Source organism: Paroedura picta, chromosome 1, assembly GCF_049243985.1.
Source record: "Paroedura picta isolate Pp20150507F chromosome 1, Ppicta_v3.0, whole genome shotgun sequence".
NCBI lineage: Eukaryota > Metazoa > Chordata > Lepidosauria > Squamata > Gekkonidae > Paroedura > Paroedura picta.
The window spans coordinates 44,939,969-44,956,947 of record NC_135369.1 but is presented as its reverse complement, the minus strand read 5'-3'; the positions used below and the strand labels follow the sequence as shown (position 1 = coordinate 44,956,947).

At 45.3% G+C, this 16,979-nt stretch overlaps 1 protein-coding gene across 2 annotated transcripts in view; it reads right to left on the bottom strand.

Annotated features, from left to right (window-relative positions):
• The window catches only part of LOC143837083 (phosphofurin acidic cluster sorting protein 2-like), a 179,746-nt gene extending 163,499 nt beyond the window's left edge, over positions 1–16,247 (bottom strand). Inside the window, exon 1 of one of the 2 annotated variants that reach the window (XM_077336551.1) lies at positions 15,944–16,247. In XM_077336551.1, coding sequence (XP_077192666.1) covers positions 15,944–16,128 — 185 coding nt within the window. In that variant the 5' untranslated portion in view covers positions 16,129–16,247. The remainder of the gene's footprint in view (positions 1–15,943) is intronic. The other variant, XM_077336557.1, reaches the window with a different exon arrangement.
• Positions 16,248–16,979: the final 732 nt, after the last annotated feature.

Here is a 16,979-nt window from a genome sequence, read left to right as displayed (position 1 = left end):
GCAGTTAAATGCAAACAATCTGAGGGAGGTTCTCGTGTCATGTTGATTTGCCTGCTCCGCAATGTAGCATGTGGCAGATTACACCCTTCATCCCCTTCTAAGCATTCTTGCACTTAGGACAGGCTCTCTCAAAAAGGGTTTTATAAATCCCTGGGGTTTCTTGACAGTCCAGGAAGATTTTCCAGAATAGGTGGGAATTAATTGATTTTTAATCTATTTTAAAAATTCATTCAACATTTATCATCATATGACCATATATGGTCATGTCAACCCACCCACCACTCCCCAAATGGTCAATATGCGCCTGGAGGGGGTGGGAGGGGGAGGGGGCCCGGGTGGGCATGTGGGAAGCTATGCTTCCCAACAATATTCTGTAGGATCAGACCACTTCTGGGAGTTCTTGAAGCCTGAGTACTGTTTCAGGGGTTTCTCAACAGTAAAAAAGTTGAGAAAGGCTGACTTAGGGAAAATAAACAGATAGTGGCAAACACAAATTCTTGGGCTACGGAGCTAAGACAAACTTCCTAGCTGGACTTGTTTTACCACCATGATCCCCGATCCCACACCGCCTCCCTCAGCTATGCAATGTTCTGGCCGGTGTCCATTTTGATCGTGTCTAGCCACCGTGTTCTTTGTCAGCCTGGTTTGCTTTTTCCTAGCATAATTGCTCTCTCCATTGAGTTGGATCGCATGATATGGCCGAAGTAAGTGAGCCAGTAGTGATTTCACCTACCAATGAGATATCAGACTTTATGCACTGTAATATTTCCTTGTTTGTGACTTTTGCTGTCTATGGAATCCACAGAGGCCTTCTCCAACACCAGAATTCAAATTAAGCGGTTCTTCTCTTGTGCGTTTTTTCATCGTCCAACTTTGACAACCACACGTAGCTATTGAAAATAGTATAGATCTAACAAATCTGCATTTGGTAGTCAGGCTTATGTCCTTGCTTTTCCATGTTCGGTTCAAGCTCATCATTGCTGAACAACCCAGAGCATTCGATGTTTTATTTCCATACTGCAATTGCCACTCACATCGATTTGTGATCCCAGAAAAATGAATTGTTGAACACATTTGATCTCTTCACCATCAATTGTTGTGATATGTCTGTTAATGTTTAAGAATTGATCCTTGACCCAAATCCCACTGTCTCCATCACCATCTCTGGGAAAGGGGCTGTGACTCAGTGGGCAGAACACATGAAAAAAACGAACAAGTGCAGTCATGGGCATCGCAACTTAAAGCTGCAATCTCCAGCATGGTACTCATAGAAACCAAGGTGCCTGCTGTTGTGTTGATGGGGGCTCATTTCCTTCTTCCCCAAAATGAAAAGCCAATCGGAAAAAAGCTGGAGTTTCATACCCCCTTTTTCACTACCCAAAGGAGTCCCTAAGCAGCTTACAATCGCCTACCTCGTCTCCACACAACAGACACCCTGTGAGTTAGGTGAGGCTGAGAGAGCTCTGCAATGTGCAGGGGTCTGGACTAGATGACCCTGGAGATCCCTTCCAACTCTATGATTCTATGAAAGAGAACTGATTGGCCCGCAGTCGCCCAGCTGACTGGATGTGAAGGAGTGGGGAATCAAGACTGGCTCAACAGATAAAAGGTCTCTGAACTTAATCACTTCACCATGCGGGCTCTCAGGGCTTTCTTCCATCTCACTAGGACAGCAGGTACTTGAGCAGAGTCCAGGAGGCATTACCTTTGTGTCTGTGGGGAGCTCTCATTAAGAAACAGCTCCATCTATCATGGGAGGATGGTTGGCTTTGAACATTTTCTGATTGGCCCCAGCCCCTATGGCAATTGTTCTGTGCTTGACCATGCCTTCCACGCATAGCAGCCATTACGTGATGGTGCCTACTAAACTCTAGTTAAAACAACAAAAGTGGCCAAAGGTTCAAGCAGGATTGGAAACTCCCAGTCAGTCGAAGCAGAAATATTGAGCTCAATGCAAATTTGGGAAAAACCAAGATAAGATTGTTCTTAAATATGTGAGAAAGAAATGTCAATATAACCTCTTTTAAAAATGCATTCATATTCACTAGTCTAGAATTATCAATGTCACAATCTTGAGCATTCTGAATTTAGAACTCCAATTTACATTCAACAATTCAGTTGGACATAGCTCCTGGAAATACCACAGCAGCACTCTTCCATCTCACCTTTATCCAAGACTCTTGTGACTTATTTATTGCTAAACCAAGCAGCCACGATGCTTTACACACACCAGAGTTGAAGCTCTTCCAAGGAATAACAGTGCTTTCTCTTACTGCACTCGCTTTTCTACCTCTTGGAATTCCCCAAGAGCTTAATTTCACAGCCACTAATTAAGGTTTACTGTCTAGCATTTTTATGGGAGGTGCAATAACAGCTCTGTAATTAAAGATAGGTGCTCTCTCCCCCTCCTTCGTTCTAAAACAAACTTTCAGGCATTTCCATACCTCCCATGGTTATTATAGGTGTCTTGAATTAGATTACCAGTGAATTTTGCCAATTATCTTTACTACTTCAATTTCATTTTTGAAGTACCATCTTTAGATTTGTCATTATTTCTCACCTCTTCAGGCCACAAAGCAGCACAAACCATCAAATCAGCATTCCACATGCAAATAAGCTTATTGCTAGCTTGCAATGAAATGTCCCCTGGCACGGTTCACCAGAGGACAGACGTGCACAGCAAGAGGGGCTGGAGTGTGCTTTCAAACCTCAAGCCACTGCAAAAAAACGGAGGACTCCTTCATGCCCTTCAGATCAAGGAAGGGGACAAGTAACATTGATTCTCTACTCACTCTGGCAGTGTCTGATACTGATGCCACTGCACGATTGAGGATAAAAATGCATTGGGATGCTGTAGCATAGCTCAGTGAAAACGCTGATTTCAAATCTTGGCATCTCCGTTGTAAAGGATCTCAGGTAGCAGAAGTTGAGAAAGACTTGTCTCCCACCCCCACAGATCTTGGAAAGGCATTGCCAAACAGAGTAAACAACACGGAGTCAAATTGCCCAGAAGTCACTCTCACTGTAGAGCAGTTTGGTATTCAGGGCCATCCAAAGAAATCTGGAGGGCCTCAAATTCAGAAGGAATGAAAGAAACACAATACATGACTATTGTGTGGAATTTTCTACTACTAGATTATATGGCCAGACTATCAATGAATGACCAGCCTATCAATGAGAACCATGAAAAACAAAGCAGAACCTCAAGGTTCAGAAGCAATATGTTGCCTGGGTACACCCAAACTGAGAGAAGGGTTTTTAATGGCCTCGATGCCCTACTTACAGGCTTCCAGAAAACATCCGGTCAGCTGCTGTGCAAATTAGGTGACTATCCCAGTTGGTTTTGGTCTGATCTTGGGTTAGACAAAGCAATGAGGATACATGATGACCTCCCATTTGAATGCAGCAAAACTCCCGATCCTGAGTCCTGAGCACCTAGTATTATTTACATTGCTTTCAACAGGACAAGCCGATTCTGAAACGAGTTCTCTACCCCGCTGGTTCCTAACCACCAGGCCGCGGCCCGGCACGCCCTGGCACTGGGCCGTGGCTCCCTGCCTTCGCAGGGCCGTGCCAGCTGCGCATGTGCGTTTGCGGCATGCATGGCCGCAAACATGCATGCGTGGGAGTGCCACACATGCGTGTTTGCGGCCGTGCATGACACATGTGCACATGCAAGACCCGGTCGCACATGCATGGCATGCGCGGCCAGGCAATCGCCCTTCCCGCTGCCGCCGGTCCGCAGCCTGGAAAAGGTTGCGGACCAATGCTCTACCCCACCCAACTCACAAACCGGTCCAGGCAGGAGAGGAAAAACTTCATTTCTACTCTTGTGTTTTCAAATACTTTATTGCCATTAAAAGCAGCAACTACTTTCTGAGTGTTCAGGACAATCGGAGATGTTTGACAAAACATGCCAGGAGACATGGAGTAGTAGGACATGGACTGCAACCATAAAGGAATGTCAATGGGCCTCCTGTGCAGTACTGTTCACCACTTAAATGCAAGTGCCTTGCTTCCCCCACACACTGTTGTACCCTAAGCCTAGCAAATAGTGCAGGATGCTGCAGACATGATGATCAGGGCAAGTACAGAGGCACTGGGATACCAATATGACGAATCAAATATACAGAGTAGACTATTATGGAGTCTTCAAACTTCCATTGCTCTTTATACTGACATGATGATCAAGCATCGTGGCCTAGCTGCACTTTGCCCTTTCCACACCTTTGGCTAATTATTTCTTGCCACTGTGGCTGTAATGCTAACCCACAGTTGTAGCCTGCGTCCCACTATTATACCTCATATACCTCCATTCCTCAGTCCCCCTGCTGAAGAACAGGAGCAATGGTGGTTAAGGCTGCCAGCCGGCTATGGAAAGTTTGCACCCATCTGACTTGGACAAGAAAATTCCATGCCCGTCAGGAGATTCTGCACTTCCTTTTGACTCTTCCAGATGTCTATGGGTCAGTGATGGGTTTTCCTAGAACACTGCCAATCTTGTTTTCCTATAATCCTGACATGCAGGGATTCAATGGCTAGTTACATAACTGACTGACTTCTCTGAGAATCTGCAGAGAAAAAGAGTGAGACACACATCTGTGTGGCCAAGCCCACCAGAATACACAGGAGCCCATACGCTTTCCTAACAAGCACAGTTGCTAGGCCCCATCCATCTCCCACCATAGCTCAGAACAAGCTTTGCAATCATTTCAGAAGCCTGGAGACGCCAAACATTGCATACAATTTTTCAGTGTTTCATATTTTGCCTGCTTCAAATTACATCTGTCTGAACTGAACATTTGGGGCATATATCAGCCAGATAGCCTTTTATTAATGTTTCTTTCCTCTATTACAAATTAAATCTCAGCAGCAAATTAAAAAGCTGGACTTGCTTGGCAGTTCCAATATTAAGGTTGAGTTTCTGTCTAGTTCAAGGCAATGTTGTTACTCAACATCCCATCTAGCCTGTAATCCTAAACCCATTTATCCTATAGCAATCCTTAGACAGAGGTAACAAGCTTGGCTCCCAGCTTGGAGGGCAGAAGAAAAAGATGGGGAGAGGAGTGTTTTCCCTATGCATAGAGTCCACTGAGGGATAACAAAGGCACCCCTTATTCACCTCCTAGCTACGCCAGGAAGCTTGGGTCCCATTTCAACCAGATACGCTGAAAACAACTGATTTTTCTGGCAAGGGTTCCAGGGGCTTAAGCAGGGAAGGAGAATCTTAAGTTCACATCTGCCAGCTGCATAAGATCTGGGATGAACTTCTGTTTCTTGTTCTATAGCCAGCACCTGAACAAGCTGCAGTCAGAGGTGAAAAGGCTCCAAGGGTAAGATCCAAAGGGCTCGACAGGGACCAGACTACAGGTGATATGAAAGACCTCTGCCTCGGACCCTGGAGAGCGGGTGCCAGTTTGAGTAGACAATACTGACACTGAAGGACCATGGGTCTGATTCTGTAAAAGGCAGTTTCATGTGTATTCTTGTCTGTGTGTGGCCCATGTTTCACAGAATACGGCCCTGACCGAATTGGCCCTGTGGATTCAGGACCACCTCAGGAGTTGGATGTACTGTATTTTTGATGTAGCTCATTTGCCTAAAATATAATCACATTTTATTTCTGTGTTCTTTGTAAGCTTCTTTGAGGCTCCGGCAAGGAGAAAATCCAGACAGAAATACTTAAGGTATTAAGTTTCCACAGCTAGGATACAGGAATAATGAACAATATACACTGTGCATACACCTGATGATAAACTGGCCTTCTCTAATCAGTGTCATCCAAGGTCACCAATGTGCCCTGTAAAGTCAGGAATCGCAAAATGCACTATGCAGCCCTACTGACTCCTCACACCAGGACTTGCTAATCAGTTTCCCTCACAGCAGAGTTCTCAGGAAAATGCAAGTCCCAACCCTTCAGGATATCTACTACGATTACCCAGCAAGAGGAGAGCAAAAAGAGTGGATGGTGCTTTCTTCTCCCTCTCTGTTTTAAATCAGAACAACCTAAGACCTAATATTTTTAAGAGCAACTGGAGCAAGATTTGGGGGGTTTTATACCCCACTTTCGCTACTCAAAGGAGTCATACAAACACCATTCCCTTCCTCTCCCCACAATAGACACCCTGTGGTAGGTAGGTAGAGAGAGAGAGAGAGAGAGAGAGAGAGAGAGAGAGAGAGAGAGAGAGAGTTCTAAGAGAATGACTCTTTGAGAACAGCTGTGCTGTGCTGTGGCTGGGCTATGGTAAGCTAGCAGGCTGCATGTGGAGGAGTGGGGAATCAAACCCAGTTTTCCAGATTAGAGGCTGCCCCTCTTAACCACTACACCACACTGGTGCTTGTGAAAAGTGAAAGTGTCCTCATAACATTAAAACCAAATGCATCTTTAATCTCCCAAATTGTGTTATTAAGGAAAGTATTTCAGGGAGAGAATAATTTCTACATGACTTCAGCAAGAGTTGGCTGTGGACAACACTGACTGACACTACCAGTTGTCCAAAAGAAGCTTCCTTATCCAAACCAATTTTGTACATGCAAAAAAGGGGAGGAATAAATCTGGAAATAAATAAGATACATGGATATGCATACATATATTTTTTCAAAAAGGAAAGGGACAGGCAGACTCCTGAAACATGGGGAAAGTGGCATGATGACCAGCTGAACAAGTATTTGATTGAATAATATTTACATCTGTCAATCAAACTGCAAAACCAAAAGGAAGCCAGGCTCACACACAGCTGACGGACCCACTGCAAAGCCTATTTCTGCATTACATCTGCCCTCTCCTTATGAAACACCACAGCTTACCTCATAAGCTCCAACTGACCAGCAAATGTAATTGCTAAAGCACATCCCGCCCTGCCTCGGGAGAATATTGGCTTGTTACTGCAAGGCATCCCAGCCGATTAACCACTTGGTATATTACGATGCCTTTCCATGCATGCAAGCAGGCTTGAAAACTACATGCTGGAGGGGACAGGGAGGGAAGGAGGAGGGAGCAAGTGACAAGGTAGATGCGGAGGCACATCAAAAGATCCACACTGCCACTCTGCACAATTCCAGATTCACCCACCATGCAAGTATGATTTTTACTCTGCCATTTTGCAAATAAAACTTGAGAACAGACAATGGAAGTCATATCAGTCATATCTATGCAACACAGCTTACTCCCAGGAAAGTGCTCCAAGGATTCCTTTTTTTGCTGCTATTTTCCACCTCTGTGATAAGTTATGAAAAAACACCTTTTACATTCCATAGCGCAATCCCATATCATTAAAGAATACAAGTGGAAGTATCAAAACCATGTGGTCAAGGCAAATTACATGGACACAATCAAAATCCTCTTTCCCACTGAAGTGATTGGTCCACCAGCATGATTCCTATGATACAAACCAGTGGAAAGAAGCTCCCCTTCTATGTCGTGCACAGTGAGGACAAGAGAGATTACTTCACTTTCAAAATGGCTTTGGATACAGTTCTGTGAAAATAATGTGGCTTTGGAAACAGCCCTACTTTCAAGTCCCTCAATTTTAATACAGTTTATTTCAAAATAAACTTGGCATCAACACTCTGATCATTCCTCATACCTCTTAAACCACATCATATTCCAGATTGCATAGGATGGTTTATGAGGGTGGGAAAGGGCCAGTGGACAGAAGCCTCAGAGAAAAGAAGAAAAAACTGGTAAACCCTTCCGGTCCATTTAAGCACCAGAGAAGTTACACAATACTTTATCTATGGCTGAAGAATGTATGTGGGTTCAGAAGATCTTCCAAACATCCGTCATTCCCTTTATACTTAATTGTTTCTGAATAAAGAATTCTAATGCCTTTAACAATACAAATAAAGAGCTCCATGAAACAACTGAGTTAAACCAGTAATGTAATCCCCCAGTCTTCTCAAATGGGCTAACTTTATCTTCGGCATTCTCTCCCACCCAATAACGTTGTTAAAAGGACCACGGGGTTTAAGGTCCTCCTGCTTTTCAACATCCAGGTTCCAGACTTTTTGACTTCCAGTGGTGCTACAGACTTTTAGCTTCCTCCCCCACCCATTTTCATCCCAATATTGAAGGAATGTATTGTCTATAATAGAGCACACCAAGAATATTAATTTTAACTGGTAGAGTGTGATGGATTTCTCTTCGGGAGACCCAAGTTAAAAACATCAGTCACCTTCCTCACAGGGTTGTTGAGGTATAATGAAGGAGTCCTTGGTACCACTCTGAATTCCTTGGAAGAAGGTTGGGATAAATTGTGATTGATTAGATCAGCTTTTCTCAACATTGTTAACCATGAGAAACCCCTGAAACATTTGTCAGAAACCGAAGAAGTGGCATGATTGTGCAAAATAGAGTTGGGAAGCTTAGCTATGTACACACCCACCAGAGGCCCCTCCCCTTCCCACCCTCTCCATGGCCATCAGTGGCCATTTTTTGGGGGGAGGAAGGTTGATATAACCATTTATGGTCATTTGTTGTTGTTGTTGTTGTTAGGTGCAAAGTCGTGCCTGACCCATCGTAACCCAATGGACAATGATCCTCCAGGCTTTCCTGTCCTTCGCCATTCCCCGGAGTCCATTTAAGTTTGCACCTACTGCTTCAATGACTCCATCCAGCCACCTCATTCTCTGTCATCCCCTTCTTCTTTTGCCCTCAATCGGTCCAAGCTTTAGGCTCTTCTCCAGGGAGTCCTTCCTTCTCATGAGGTGACCAAAGTATCTGAGCTTCATCTTCAGGATCTTGCTTTCTATATCGCCTGATAAATGTTTAGCAAATTTAAAAAATATATTAAAAAATTAATTAACTCCCACCCATTCCAGGGCCGTTAAGAAACCCCAAAGTTTCACAAAAACCTGGCTGAGATAGCCTAGACTGGAGAAAGACAAACTGCCATACTCACTGCCTTGGTCTCTGCAGAAGAAGGGTGTGTAGTGTGGTAAGCAAAATCAAGTCACTTCTGACTCATGGCAACCCTACTAATGAATTTAAAAACATCCTATCATTAACAGCCTTGCTCAGGTCTTGCAAACAGAGGGCAGTGGTTGGCTTCCCCGGTCCCCTCCCACGGTGAGCCCACAGCTTCCGCCGAGCACACCCGCCACCTATATATCTCCCTCCCCGAAGGCTCAGGGCAGCTTACATTAAACAGGAATAATACAAATAACTCAGCTTATAATAGTACAATAGCAACATTATGGAACTGAAGAATACTGGGGAGGACAATAAGTCAGTGCATACTGATGGCCCAGTGGGGTGGGCGAATCTGTAATGGAGGTGGAAGGAGGGAAGCTGGGGGTGGGGCAATGGGAAGCGGTGGCTCGGGTCAACCTCATCCACCTCACTTGTTATCTTGTTATCTTGTAGCTTTGTTATCTTGTAGCTTTAAACAAAACATCAAGAACCAGGAGAGGGAAATAATACAATACAATTTCTCATATTCTGTGTTCACCTAATTGAATCACTTTGTCCTACCCACAAAATGCCCATGCTAGACACAGGACTCAAATTTTTGCCCTTGAGAACAGTGTTCTTCATCCCTTTTCATTTCTACAATACTGGAGGCGTCAACTCGTTCAGTCAGACAATCTGTAACATTTAACCAGATTACTATAGACCCAGGATGGTTCTCCTCCCCTGCCCTTCATTACCCAGTTTGCTTTAAGTGACACTCAAGTCATTTGGATCCACATTTGACTTGCTACCTAGAGGGTGTGTGGCTAATTAATGGTCTCTAGTACTGTCAGATTGTATTATGGCATAAAATTAATGCTAATGTCTCTGTTCCGCACAAGATGCAGCGTGCTCAGACACTGAGGCCCTATTCCCAGCAAAGATAGTGAGCAGCAGGGTCAAGAAGATGAACCATAGTAGGAGAAAAGGAGGATGCTTTAGGGGGCAAAAGGGGAGGCATATTATCCATGAGCAGGTCCAAATGGAAATGAGAGATCCGATAAGAATATAGTACTTTCTGTGCATTCTCTGAGTTCCACAAAGGGAACGGATTCCAGTTTTACAACTACAGTGAAGTACCATGCCATCAGCTGACAGCAGCCGATGGAACAGCCCCCTATAGCTCCACAGATTGCACAGCATCTGCTAGGCACGTCTGCTCTCTGAAGAGGTACCCTCCATACTCTTTTGAAACCTGCAGGTGAGCCTGACATCCTAAAGTCCTATCACGTCCTGTTCTGACATTTCACAGCAGAGTTTCTTACTGTGTGACTGATCTTTCTGTGCTGGGGCTTGGAACAGTCCAACTATGTCCATGTTGAATGTCCAGCAATACTCCAGTTTGAAGCAGGATTAACTGTTTGTCCTTTGGACAGCAGGGAGTGTTTTCCTGCACAAAATGGAACGAACAGCTACTAAGAGAACTGCCCAGCCACCCCTCCTCCACTTCCCCTATTTAAGCCAGAAGAATATACTGACCAAGGCAACAACAGATTCTTCTTCTTTCAATGTGGTTGCCACTGAATCTCAGCACAACACTGACAGCTTTTTCCTGTTGCCAAGAGAGACCGGTGTCCAGGTATTGCAACAATGGTCATCACTAGAAAAATCTAATAGCATTGACAAGGAGCAGACTGCAAAGTAAGATATTTGGAAGGTTGCTTTTGTTTCCCTCAAAATATGGCACCATAGTGCCTTCTCATTCTTGTCAGAGAAATACATCTGTCTGCAAAGAAAGTCTACAATTACAAGTACTTTAGGACATGGGCTGCCACCACCTGCTAAATGTTACAAATTACTATCTCGTTGACCATCTTGATTCCAGACAGCAGCTGGAGATGCCTGCGATCGAATTCAGGACCTTCTGCATGTAAATCATTTGCTCTGTCACTGAGCTATTGCCCCTTCTCAACGAACCCAGGGATGTATCTCAATTATAATGCAGCTTTGCATATAGAAAACACAGGACTACTTTCTGCATTTCCCCTTAATTAATGTTAGATCCAAACATATCAGTGCCCATACTTTTCTCTGGACAATTCCCGGACATATAAAAACATGTGAAACAGGCATTTCCTTTTCCTTTTGTTCCTCATGGGTATTTACTCAGAATTACAATGCACAGATTTCAAACAACCACCCAAACACAGCACCGAGGGAATGTAAAGGGGAGAGTAGAAAGGAGGGGGAAATTCTTGCACCCACTTGTGTAAATGCAAGAGTGCATGAACATGTCTGCTCACTGGGAATGCATACACACATGTTCTTGGGTGTGTTTCAGCAGCCAATTTAACAATGGCATCTTCCACAAACCCTGTGCTGAGACTGCACACACAGGTTGTGCCTTCTCTGGAAAGTGACACTCCTCACTTCTCCTTGGTTTTCTTTACTTTCCTGTTTCTAAGCAACCCAAAGCATTTTGATATATCAGTACCTCAAGCATCACAGCTTGTGCTAATTCGGAGCACAGGAGAGGCACCTGATAAAACAAAATTTGAGAGTTGACTACAGGAGATTGGCGACTCACATCCTACGGTGCAAACATTAAAGATACCCCTCCCCCATCAACTAACACAGAAGCAAACTGTTCTCACTCACCCCCACCCCTTTTACCTCACCCTTTCTGTCACACAAAACCTAGAAGGACATGACTGGAAGAGCTACTTGGCATCCAAGTAGGGAGCAAATAACTTCCGTCTTCTCAAGAATGGACTGGAACTGTCCTAAGGACATGCTCTGACAGGAACGGAAGGACAAAGCCCTCACAAATTTCAATCTGCCAAGACAATTAGGAACTATTGTACAAATACCGCTAACAGGAACCAAGTATAGCAAATTTCCCCGCCAGTCTCTTCAGCATAAAGTGACTGCATCCACCCTTCCAGTACATGCGCCTTGTATAGGGATCATTGGTTCATCAGGGTCAATGCTGTCTACTCAGATTGGCAGCAGCTTTCCAGTGTCTTAAGCAGAGGTCTTTCCCACACTTATTACCCAGTGCTTTCGATTGGAGATGCTGGAGACTGAACCTAGTACCTTCCATATGCCAAGCAGATGCTCTTCTGCTGAGTGACTGTCCCTTCCCTAAGTTAATGCAATTGCAATTACCTTACAACAAGATTAAAAATACACTATTTTAAGCATCCTTGAAACCTGCCATGCATATAACTCCCCATCCAGATCCCCCAAACTTCCACTGTCTACTTGTTATCCCTTGATTTACAGGAGCAGCCAACTGGCTTCCTTTTAAGTTCGCCTTCAAATACATTTAAGCAATTTAAATAAAAATTAGGTAAAAGGTAAAGTTATCCCCTCCCTGTGCAAGCACTGAGTCTTGTCTGACCCTTGGGGTGACACCCTCTAGCGTTTTCATGGCAGACTCAATACGGGGTGGTTTGCCAGTGCCTTCCCCAGTCATTACCGTTTACCCCCCAGCAAGCTGGGTACTCATTTTACCAACCTCGGAAGGATGGAAGGCTGAGTCAACCTTGAGCCGGCTGCTGAGATTGAACTCCCAGCCTCATGGGCAGACAGCTTCAGACAGCGTTTCTGCTGCCTTACCACCCTGCGCCACAAGAGGCTCTAAATAAAAATTAAGCGCTACCAAATCCTGGACTCCCATGCTAAATTCTAGATCTAAAAACTCCACGTTTTTATTTCTCTCTGCAATCTCACACCAAACTTTTTGCTCATTTGTTTTACAAACTTTACAAAATAGGACATATTGATTGAAAAGAAGTAGCAATAAGGTTCACAAAGAAAACCAACTGCTAAGAAAAGCAAGATTCCAAGTCTCTGCTCAGAGACTGTTCCCATCAGTTGCCATGGAATGTGAAACAGCTCATGGATACACAAACCTTTCCTGAAACAGCTTGCTTCTGTTACATACCCTTTTTCTGCATCTGTGCGAACACTTGTTCATCAGCTTGAGCGGTTAATCCCTCTCCCCTCCCCTCCCCCAAACCGCCATCTCAGAAAACTAGTTTACACAATCAATAATAATGCACAAGGCTCTAAAGCATTTTCTGTGAGCGCCAAGTAATCTGTTGGGGTAGGGGAAGTCTTTTCATTGCCCTAAACACAGCTAACTGGGTTAAGGTGACCAAGATTTCAACATTGGTAAAGCGGGACACCATTGACCTGGGGGGGGGGGGGTTCTTGATAAAAAATTTGCTCTATATGGAGCAACTAAAGGTTTCATAGAACGCATAGAATGCAAAAATAGTATTGTAATATATATATTTTTAATTTCAACATGTACAATTTGCCAGGTGCCCCCAGATGTCCCTCCAAAAGTGGAACAATCTGGTCACCTTAAACTGGGTGTACAGCTACAAATGTAATTCTAGATGGGCAGTTTGGTTAGTCTGCTGCAGCAGAATTGTGCAGGATTCTAGCCAGTTAACACCCTGAGGCCTCAAAAGTTGTTTCAATGTAAGCTTATGTTTGGGCATCTCTTCAGCCTATAGCCCCTTGTCTATCCATTCTTTGGTGCAAGCGGACATCAGCAATGGCATATGAACCCTTTCTAACACATATGCAGCTGTGTAAGGCAATATTCAAGTGGAGCCAATCCATGCAACCACATTTTCTTGGATTCTTTAGGATGCTAAGGGCTGATCCTGTGTTGAGCAGGGGGTTGGACTAGATGGCCTGTATGGCCCCTTCCAACTCTATGATTCTAAGATTCTATGATTAGTATAGAGCATTACCTTGTACAGCATTTACAACATTATAATTTTGCAAGAACAATGGCAAGTTGGCTTCTGATACTTTTTCAAGTAGAAATAGTTGGAAGCAGATGTAGTCTGATCAGCCCCATCTCAGAAGATGCCAGCCTGAGATCACCAAGGAAGTCCAGGATCCGGATGCAGAGGCCAGCAATGGCAAACCTCCAGATGTCTCTGAAGATCTCTTGCTTTTAAAACCCTATACCGCAACTTAACGACACGCTCCACCACCAGACATCGCTAACCAGCTTGGTGTAGTGGTTAGGAGTGTGGACTTTTAATCTGGCGAACTGGATTTGATTCCCTGCTCCTCCTCCACATGCAGCCAGCTGGGTGACCTTGGGCTCACCCCAGCACTGATCAAGCTATTCTGACCGAGCAGTAATATCAGGGCTCTCTCAGCCTCACCTACCTCACAGGGTGTCTGTTGTGGTGAGAGGAAAGGGAAGGCAGTAAGCCACTTTGAGACTCCTTCGGATAGAGAAAAGCAGCATATAAGAACCAATTCTCCTTCTTCAGTAATATCAGGACTCCCTCAGACTCACCTATCTCACAGGGTGTCTCACAGAGGAGAGGGAAGGGAAAGTAAGCCGCTTTGAGACTCCTTCAGGTAGAGAAAAGTGGCATATAAGAACCAGCTCTTCTTTTCACAAGATTAGGCTGAAAGTTGCCCACATGTAATGGTCCCACACTTTGTTCTTACTACCTATGCTGCATTCATCATAACAACTCCCATCCAATGTTGACTGTGTCAACCTAACCAGGCCCCTTTGCATATCAAAAAATACTTACAAAGGATGTGAACCACTAGTGATTAGTAGCAGTAAAGAAAACAAATAGAATAAGTGGAGTGTATGTTTTGTGAATAGATGAGTGTTATGCATCAATAGCCCCACCTCCATTCCCACACAGATGTTCCCAAGCAATTCACTTTCCTGGGATAGAAGCAATATCTTTTTTAAAAGTTCATTACATGGAAAAATTGTTGGAAGTATTGGTCTGAGGGGGGGGGGGAGTGCAAGGAAATGTGTTCTCAGGTCTTTTCCACACACACATCTCCTAAACAAGTCTTCCATCCTCCAAACCCTTATAGATATCTGGCCCACAACTGCTTTGACAGAAGGGCACATAGGGACAGAGTGTGCATCCTCCCCTCCCCCCCTGCACAGTAGCCAAATCTAATTGTCAATAGTTTATCTGTACCCATGTTCTGGTGCTCGGATCGGCAGTTGGGGGGCACAGAGCATCACTCTTGGGATACCAAATGTAAAAACATATTGCCCACATTCATTGAAAGAAAGCAGAGCAACTCCCAAGATCTGTTCAAGAATTTAACCTTACAAAGTAAAACCCTGCTCTGAAACAGAAACACCACTCCTTTAGACAGGTCCAGGGAAGGACGGGAGGGCCAACCTTTAGTACAGGGGTAGTCAAACTGTGGCCCTCCACATGTCCATGGACTACAATTCCCAGGAGCCCCTGCCAGCAAATCCTGGCAGGGGCTCCTGGGAATTGTAGTCCATGGACATCTGGAGGGCCACAGTTTGACTACCCCTGCTTTAGTAGATCTGGATTTGATCAGTGACTGGAAAGCAGAATGACCACCCAGGAACTTTATGCAAGATGCTTTAAGCACCATGAAGGAAAGGAGGTGGTGGAAAACAAAATGTTAAAAATAAAGCATAAACACCCCCCAATGAACTCTCGCATTCCCCACTGCAACCTATAGTCAAGTACCTTATATTTATATATATGCACAAACAGCCTTCTTTTGGTTCTCTTTCTCCCGCACACATATATATGCATGCATAAACTTGTCCAATTGATGCACAGATTATTTAAGAGGGGAAGACAATCACTCCACAGTCTCAGTAGTAGAGTACTCCAGTTCTTGTAGCATGCACGCACACACCCTGTCCTTCAGTAGTCCAAGCACTCTCAACCCAAACCTCCATAACCAGCTCCTACCACACTTTTAGACAATCTCACAGAACACAGCGATGACCCCTCTACACACACACCCGGTGTACCCTCCTGATGCTACACATCTCCCCTTATTGTGCTCCCAGCACCATGCCGTGCCATGCTATGCCAGGGCTACACACCCACGTTCTTCTCATCCCACACACCCGGCCATCTTCTGCCCACGCTCCCCCCTTTTGCTTCACCCCGCCCTAATCCGAATGGCGAGGACCCCCACCCCACCCCCATGGCTGCCCGCCCGTCCGTCCGTCCCCGCGACCCGGTCCCCTCCGCCTCTCACCTGGGCACGCAGCTGGGTGCCGAGCGATCGATCTCCCAGGTGGCGAAGAGGTTCATGGGCACCGGGACCGGCCCGAGCCCCCCAGAGACCCCCGAGGCGACCCCGCACGGACCCACTGGGGGCCCGGCCACGCAGGCAGCCCCCCCGGGCCCGGCCCCCAAAGAGCCCGCTGCCGCTGCCGCCATCGTGCCGCTTCCCTGCGCCGGAGGAGAGGTGGGGGGCTGCCGGGACCCTCGGCCCAACCCCGACCTCCGCCTCACAGCCCAGGCGGGGTGGGGCCGGCCACAAGTCAGCCAATCGGGCGAGGGGGGGCCGAGACTCGCGGCGCCTACAGGCCAACCACAGTGTGGCGAGGCGGGACTAGATTCGGAGCCAGAGCCAATTCGAGCTCGAGAGGCAGGCTTTGAAGGGAAGGCTTGACTGGGTGTGGTCCCGGGGAGGGAGAACGAGGGGCGGAGAAAGAGCCCCTTAAAGAGCGGAGAGGAGCTGAGTGGCACGAAGCTCACCCAATAAAGAGAGCGGAGCGAGGAGTAAAGTATTATTAGTGCTTGTATTAGTGCTGTTGGTATTATGTTGTCGTCATCATCTTGTTGTTGCTGTTTGTTGTGTGACCTCCTTTTGGGTTGTTGCAATAGTTAACGTTTGTTAATTGATACTGTTAATATCTTAGATTATTTAAAATCGATATTCAAGTCAATCCATAAAGTGTTGTACGCAAACATGTTAGGAATGTCAAGTTACTTCATTAGAAGCTGTGAATTCCTTTCTGCCCATTCAACACTCATTCTCCCATTAACTTGTCCTGCATAAGTTTTTTTTTTTTTTTGGGGGGGGGGGTTGTCGTGGAACTGAGTGTCAAATTATCTGTAGATAAAAAATTGTTATTTTCCTTGTATTTGCCGGATTGAGGACATTATTTTGTTATTGGAACTTGATGGGGGCCAAGACAAAGTCAACTGAAAATTATATGTTGACTGACTTGTTATTACCACCCTTATACTCTTTTCATTTTTGCCTTTGAGAAGAGATGGTGTTC